Source organism: Triturus cristatus, chromosome 8, assembly GCF_964204655.1.
Source record: "Triturus cristatus chromosome 8, aTriCri1.1, whole genome shotgun sequence".
Classification (NCBI taxonomy): domain Eukaryota; kingdom Metazoa; phylum Chordata; class Amphibia; order Caudata; family Salamandridae; genus Triturus; species Triturus cristatus.
Genome location: NC_140591.1, coordinates 1,701,133,349 through 1,701,141,580, shown reverse-complemented (window position 1 = coordinate 1,701,141,580; position 8,232 = coordinate 1,701,133,349). Strand labels below are relative to the sequence as shown.

Genomic DNA, 8,232 nt, shown 5'->3' with positions numbered 1-8,232 from the left:
GAGGAATGAAGGGAAGAACCTTCCTGAGTGACTTGAACAAGAAGAAAGAGGAGGAGGTGATAGCATTAGCGTGTCCCACAAAGGAAAGTTTCTCGTCAAATTGGACTCCCAAATATTTCAATTTGGGGACAGGAGAGCTCTCATTTCCTGAGACCACCATTTGGGAGACCAGAACAATGGACGAGTACCCAAGAGAAGACCCTCGTTTAGTCTGAATTCAGCTTCAGACAGTTAGACATGCAGCCCTGATGTGTTGCACGCAGTCATGGAAGCACTTGGCCGTCCTAACTAAATCTTCGATGAACGACACAATCTGGGTGTCTTCAGCATATGTAACAACGGAGAACCCAAAACTTTCAACGTAAAGATTAAAAGGAGTTGGACTCAGTGCTGAGCCTTATAGGACACCACAGGGTAGTGTAAAATATGACGAGCTGTAGCTGCTGGATTCCACAATCTGAACTCTATCTGTGAGTAAAGATTGCAAGAGCTTGAGGTCAAAACCCCTAATTCCTAACTCATGCAGACGGTTGATGAGAAGTGCATGGTTAACGGTGTCAAACGCTGCCGAGAGGTCTAACAAAATTAAGGCAGCGTTGCCTCCCTTGTCCAAGTTTATGGCATTCTCCGCCCCTCTACCCAGCAGCGGCACTGCTTTCAGCTGCCGTGTGCCAGGCACATACCTTCGTGCCATAATGCTAGGGTGCATGCCGGAGTCCAGCAGAGGTTTTGTGCAGGAGGGGACCCTTCCTGCACAAAGTACTATGCCTAGACAAGTTTATAACCTTCTCCCACTGTGAATGTGCGCCGTGCAGCGCAGCACACATGCGCAGTAGGAAAAGAGAGGAGAAATTCAAGCATTCCTACTTTTAACGCCTGCTTTCCATTGGCATTCATTTTGGGCACTAAACCCCGTCTACTGGTGTTAGTAGATTTGGGTTTAGTGCAAAAATATCATGGGTGGTTGCATGGGAGCGCTCATGTACCACACATGTAACGCCCCCTTAACTCAAAGTAATGCAAAGCAGCGTTTCACGGTGCGTTGTGTTACCTATCCATACAAACCAATGATAATACCAATTAGCGTTGGTTTGTTAATCCCCAAATAGGTTTAGCGTCAGGTGTCCTTACATCATATACAAAAGCCTCGCCCCGCCGGAGTTAATAATAGAAAAGCTGCATGGAGTGGAGCAATTATGTCACAGTGGAAGAGGTTTTCAAAAAAATTCTAAACCAAAAGAGCTCAAGCCCCTAGTTACCTCTTCCTGAACCAGAGGGCTAGATGTGCATTTCAAGCATGCGTTGTATCATTAGAGTAGAGGAAGACAGGGCACTGGGTACCCACTTGGGTCAGCTACAGAGGACTGTCACCAGTAACAAGGGGATGTGGTCGCTTTTATTAACAGGTAATATTTTGGACAAACTGTAACCTCTGCGGTACTTACATAACCCTAAGTTGGTTCTGTCAGCACCATCTGGACAGGATTAAGGACCAGGACCCTATGCTGGAAAGAAGTGAGACCTTCATCGAAGCTAACACCGTCCTGGAGATCTCCCAATTTGGATTCCGCAACAACCACAGCACTGAGACTGCCCTACTCGCTGCCACCGACGCCATCTGCTTCCTCCTTGACCAGGGCAAAAAGGCAGCCCTCAACCTCTTAGACCTCTCGTCTGCTTTCAACTCCATCTCCCACCACACCCTAGCCACCAGATTCCATGATGCCAGCATCCGCGGCAAGGCCCTCAACGGCAGGACTCAGCGAGTCAGACTCCATCCCTACCTCTCAGACCCGACAGAGACCAACTGTGGAGTGCCCCAGGGCTCCTCCCTCCACCCCACCCTCTTCAATGTCCACATGGCCCCCCTCGCAACCATAATCAGGAACCACGGGCTCAGCATCTTCTCCTAATCCGATGACACCCAGCTGATCCTCTCCCTTACCAACGAACCCAACGTCACTAAACACAACTTCCAAAAAGGGATGAAAGCCGTTGCCACGTGGATAGAGAACTGCTGCCTGAAACTCAACTCAGAAAAAACAAAAGTCCTCATCCTTGGCTCCACCCCTCCACAATAGACGACTCTTGGTTGCCCCCCGCCCTCGGAAATCCCCCTACCCCGATGGACCACGCACAAAACCTCGGCATCATACTAGACTGATCACTCACAATGAACCGCCAGATAAACGCCATATCCGTGACCTGCTTCAACACCCTCTGCATGCTTCAAAAGATGTTCAGATGGATCCCAACCGACTCCAGAAAAACTGCCACGCATGAACTCATCAGCAGCAGACTCGACTATGGCAATACTCTCTATACCAGAATCAACAAGAAACTCCTTCGCAAACTCCAGACCATTCAGAAGGCCACAGCCAGACTGACCCTCAACATCCCCGTCACAGCTATATCACTCAACACCTCTGCGATCTCCATTGGCTCCCAGCTCCCAGTCGAAAGAAGAATAACTTTCAAACTCCGCACCCACGCATACAAGGCCCTTCACAACACAGGACCCACATACCGGACAAATCCCTCTGCTTCCACAAGCCTAAAAGACACCTTCGATCAGCTGATCTCTCTCTGGCCACCATCCCACGTATCTACAAGACCAGAACAGGAGGAAAGTCCTTCTCCTGCATAGCTGCCAAAGCCTGGAACAACCTCCCCCTCCACCTCTGGCAAGCTCCCACATTACCCCAGCTCAGGAAAGACCTCAAGACATGGCTCTTCCAATAACCCAGCACTCAACAGACCCACACCCCCTCCCCCCCCCCCAGCACCTTGAGACCCTCACGGGTGAGTAGTTGCGCTTTAACAACACTGATTGATTGATTTGGCATGTCTAGGAGATAGACCTTTTATCAGGTGCTCTAGGTTAACACATGTATGTTAACAACATGTTGAGCTGGTTCTGGATCACATACTCGGGTGGGTGACCATTCTGAGTAGCCAAAGCCACAGTCATGTCCCAGGCGTCAACGACCCCAACATTGACGCCCTCGAACACGTGCTTCATGACAAGGTACTGGACGTAGCCGTGGAAGTCGCTGTTGGTCTCCGCGTCGGTATGAAGCTCCCTGGTGTTCTCCGTCTTCACTATGACTTTCGTTTGGGGGCTTCGTCGCAATAAGCGCTCCACGGCTAAGCGGACTCTGACCACTCGCCTGATGAAGACCTCCAGCGGGAGCGGCCGGAAGTGGTGGGCTAGGGTTATGACGATTACGGTGTAGGAGTTTCCGATCAGCTCGTTGATCTGATTAACGAGACACGCATCATTGGGGATGGGGAAAAAACTCATGCTGACAAATGGATGTCCATGCTTCTTCCAGAGGATTCTGACGTTTCTCTCCATGTCCACTGCCAGGTAGTTCCTGTGCCATTCACCGCCATTATGGAGGTCGAAAAACCTTAGACCTGAGCGGGGGAACAGAACATTCAAGCATTAAACAAAGGATGGATGAATGACAGGCAATTACTTCTCTGAATTAACATAACTTAACGTGTAATTGTAAAGCGCGAGTTCACCGCGACAGGTATCTTGGCGCTGAATAACAGATGTTTATTGCATGAGGTAGCTGCCGTGTATATGGAATGGCATTTCAATATGAACTGTAATATGCATCTCCCACGGGGAGGCATCCCCTTCGTGTACTGCGTAGCTCCAAAAAACAGGAGTGGTATAATTTAGACAAACTTGTTTAACATCTTCGCTTTTTGCAAAAGAATTTCAATTTTCATTTTGGTTCATTATCTTCTTCTCCAACATAAAAATATACATTTGTATCTGGAAATTCATTTGTATCATATTATCCATTAACATAGATCAGAGCTCATCCATGTATCGGCCCAATGCATTTCGGACTTCTTGAGCTCTTCCTCAGGGACAACTTAATGAATCTAAAGAAGTACACAAAAACAACGCTGGGTTACCAACCCTGAAACAACAATTGTAAACTCCTATGTGCAACGAACATATAACTCCTGTGACAGTTATTTAAATTTCAAGTATCATGATTGCAATCTCAACATTTATCGTACATGTATATGTTGACTACATACACGTTTATAATAAAAAACATTTCCCTACACAATGTAATACCCTCATTTTCAAAAGTGCTCGTACATTGCTGGTTAAATGGTACCTTTAACCCGTTAACCGCGGCGCAAACTGGGCGTTCTATTGCGCGGGCGGGGCCGCGTCAGCCAACAGACGTGCGCAGCACTACGGAGGTAGTGCCGGCGACGGCCTTTGGCCGACGTACGCACGCAACGGGTTAAGCCTCCGGTAACAAAGTTCAGCATGTAATGTTCTTCATTGTGAAAGTGTATTGGTAGCTCGGAACCGTTTGTATAAATACGCGTGGTTTGGCAAAAATGCCTTGATCGTTGGGATGTAAACATCAAAGACGAACTCTATGCTATGAGTCACTTTCTTTTACCATACTCATTGTGGTTGCTATATTATCAAATCTGTAAACAATATATCACTTACAATATGTATTGTGTCCATGGGCATCCGCAGAAATTTTTCCAGGGGGGGGCTAACCTGGCAAATGAAGGGGCGTGGCTAATGTTAATCAATAGGGGTGGGGCTAAAATGGCAGACAATCAGGATCGGGTAATGCTCAGGCCAAGCTGAGAAAAAAAAGTAGTGAATTCTGCATTTGAAACTGGACAACAATTAGAGCACACATGAACCCTAAAATTACCCCCTGGCCTCTTAAAACTCATACTTTCCCTGATCCCTAAACTTGTCCCCCTGGTACCCCAAAACCCATAACCCATACCCGCCCTCACCCCTAAAATTGTCCCCCTGGGACCCCAAAACCCATACCCGCCCTGAACCCTAAAATGGCCCCCCCTTGCACCCCAAAACCCATACCCACCCTGAACCCTAAAATTACCCCCCCCCTGGCACTCCAAAACCCATACCTGCCCTGAACCCTAAAATGTCCCCCCCTTGTATCCCAAAACCCATACCCACCCTGAACTATAAAATTACACCCCTGGTACCCCAAAACCCATACCCACACTGAACCCTAAAATTACCCCCGGCACACCAACACCCATACCCCCCAGGAACCCTAAAATTACCCCCTGGCACCCCAAAACCCATACCCACCAGGACCCTAAAATGACCCCCTGGTACCCCAAAACCCATACCCCCCATGGACCCTAACATTATCCCCCTGGCACCCCAAAACCCATACCCACCCTGAACCTTAAAATTACCCCTGCCCCTCAAAACCCATACCCTCCCTGAACCCTAAAATTACCCCCTTGCACCTTAAAACCCATACCCGCCCTGAACCCTAAAATCCCCCCCCTGGTACCCCAAAACCCATACCCACCCTGAACCCTAAAATTATCCCCTGGCACCCCAAAACCCATACCCACACTGCACCCTAAAATTACCCCCTGGCACACCAACACCCATACCCGCCTGGAACCCTAAAATTACCCCCTGGCACCCCAAAACCCATACCCACCCGGAACCCTAAAATTACCCCCTGGCACCCCAATCCCTAACCCACCCTGAACCCTAAAATGACTCCCTGGCTGCAAATTCAGGATGGTAAGTGTAAAAATTCAGGACAAAGGGTCAAAATTCAGGACGAAAATTCAGGACAAAAGGTACGTTTTACAGAAACATCAGAGGAAGTTGCGCGATAGTATAAAAGTAAGTAAATAGACAACCCCTTAAATACAAGTCAAAATAAGTTTATATCAAGTTGAGGCAATCGTGCACTTCACGGTTTTTTGGTATGCGCACAGCTTTGAGCAACTGTGCAGGTCTTTTTGAGGTATTTCATATGATAATAATCTATTTATATGGTTACTGCACTGGGTTAGCCAGTCTGATGTTTTGTTTACAACTCATGGTCTTGAGCAGACATGTATGGTGCGAGAAGTGCTCAGGAAGATCTGCTCGGATAGACTTTGTTACCAGCATCTCATATCTGAATGCCATTGTGAGATGTAAAAGCGGCAAGCATAGGTGATTTAAAGGGAGGATTGCTGTGATGACCCCACTGTAGGGAACGCATTATGGGTGTTTCAGCAAGTGGAACTTAAAATATGGAACCTGACTTTGCTTATGGGGGCTTCGCAGAGAGTTGCACTAGCTGACGGAAGTCACAATGGTGCTTTTCCCTGCAGCTTTCTTAAAGAAGGCACTGTCAATACACTATTACATAGTTTATTTTTGACACCTTGCCTATTGTTACAAACACAATATACATCTCAAGCACAGCTTATGGCACTATGAGGCTCTCCCTAAAACCTTACACCCAAGACAAAGCATGCAAACATTTACAATTACTAGTGGAACATTCAAGTAGTAGTTGGGTGTCACTCAAAATGTTGTATGTATGATGTATCAAATACAGAATAGTAATACATAGGCAAGGGAGTAGCCAGAAAATTGAAATACCTCCCACTTTGAACTAAAGCTCTTGTGGCACCAAGAAAGCAAAGTAAGTCATCATAACCCTCCCCAGAAGAGGTATATTGTCCAGGGATCTAGTCATTCATCCTTCCATCAAACCCCTGACAGCCACCATTTCAAATGTACTTTCTGTTATCTATTAGTGTTTTCATCTACCATTCAGTCTTTCACCATTCATTCTGTTCTTCCAACTGTGTTCCCATCCATATCCAAACCTTTTCAACCATTTGCAAACCTATCCAACGTCTATTTGTCCATCCATCATTTCACTCATCCATCTACCCTTTCACCCAACCCATCCATCATCCATCCACCCTTTCACCGAATCCATCCTTTCACTCATCCATCCACTCTTCCACCAATCCATCCATTCACTCTCATCCATCCAACCATTTACCCTTTCACTTATTAATTCATCAATACATCCATCATTTCTCTCATCCATCCACCCATTCACTCGCCCATCACCCACCCTTTCACTCATCAATCCATCCTTTTACTGATCTATCTTTCATAGTTGGTGGTGTGAAGGGTGGGAAACCCCGCGGACAGCGCACACGTGCACACTACTGTTCTTTCACATCCCCTACTGCTCACCTTTCCAATCCCAATCCAGGTGAAGAGAGCACAGAACACGAGGCGCTGCACAATACAGTGAAGACCGCTCGTGTTGCGTCTCATAAAATCAAGGGCTTCAGCTGTATTGAACGTGCCACCATCACCCTCTGGGCCCATACCACTCCCAGTACCTTGGAGATGAGATTGGCAGTGTTTCTCAGGGACTCTGGTGCTCCACTGCGGTATTGTAATGCAGCCTTCCGAGGTTGCAGGACGGCAGTGGAGATAGCGCTGCTCCTCCTTCATGGCCCGAGTTTCGGCGCTCAAACACCAGTATTGTGAGTGCAGGGGTGCGAGCTTTCAAGCCTCGTCACGATCGGCTGGATCGGCCACACACTTAGACCTAGAGCAGGTTGTTAGCCAGGCAGCTTCGTTTACGAGCGGCCTTGCAAGGGGGGGTTCTTTAGTGGCTGATGGCAATTTTGCATACAGAGGGATGGTGCCTCCAAGTGTCACTCAACTCTAGGACTGTTTAATGCTGTGGCTCCCCTGACTGGGGGGCGCACTGAAGGACACACACACTGCCATTACGTTTATAGGGGGGGGACACTTTGTCGTGCTAACTTGAAATCAGGTTCTCCCAAGCAAAGCGCTCCACACACTTTGTGAAAAATAACAACTAGTTGAAGACGCATTCGCGCCCCCCTGGGAATGCAGCCATGGACTCCCAGGGGGGCGCGCCCCACCGTTTGAATACCTCTGTTTTAAGCTAAGGGCTATAGAGGTTCCAGGGTGGGAAGTATGCCTTAGCAGCCCAGACTGGCCATTGTCATTCTGTATGTGATAATGAGCCACAGACAGAATGACAATGGGCGGGAGGGGCTGCGAGGAGGAGTGCGAGGCCTCTGGCAGGGAACAGCTCTGCTCCCTGCAGGGCCCAGAATTACAGACAAACAGCGTCTGTAAAAGCAAGGGCGTCTGCAGGGGGGGGGGCAAAGAGGGGTACTCCAGGGGGGGCAAGCGCCCCTCCTTGCCCCCCCCCCCCCGCGGACGTCCATGATTGTGTCATCAAAATGTATTGGTAGCTTGGAACCGCTTGTATAAATAAACGTGAAGTGGCAAACACGCCATGATCATTGGAACGTAAACATAAATGAAGGACTCTACACTACGGTTGCTGTCTGTTACCATTCTTAATGTGGTCGCTATATTGGTATCTG

General features: G+C 48.1%; 1 protein-coding gene across 2 annotated transcripts in view; it reads right to left on the bottom strand.

Moving 5' to 3' along the window:
* Positions 1–1,377: 1,377 nt before the first annotated feature.
* Positions 1,378–8,232, bottom strand: part of LOC146808646 (NXPE family member 1-like) — a 225,509-nt gene continuing 218,654 nt past the window's right edge. The window contains exon 6 of one of the 2 annotated variants that reach the window (XM_085623683.1): positions 1,378–3,420. In XM_085623683.1, coding sequence (XP_085479809.1) covers positions 2,882–3,420 — 539 coding nt within the window. In that variant the 3' untranslated portion in view covers positions 1,378–2,881. The remainder of the gene's footprint in view (positions 3,421–8,232) is intronic. The other variant, XM_085623684.1, reaches the window with a different exon arrangement.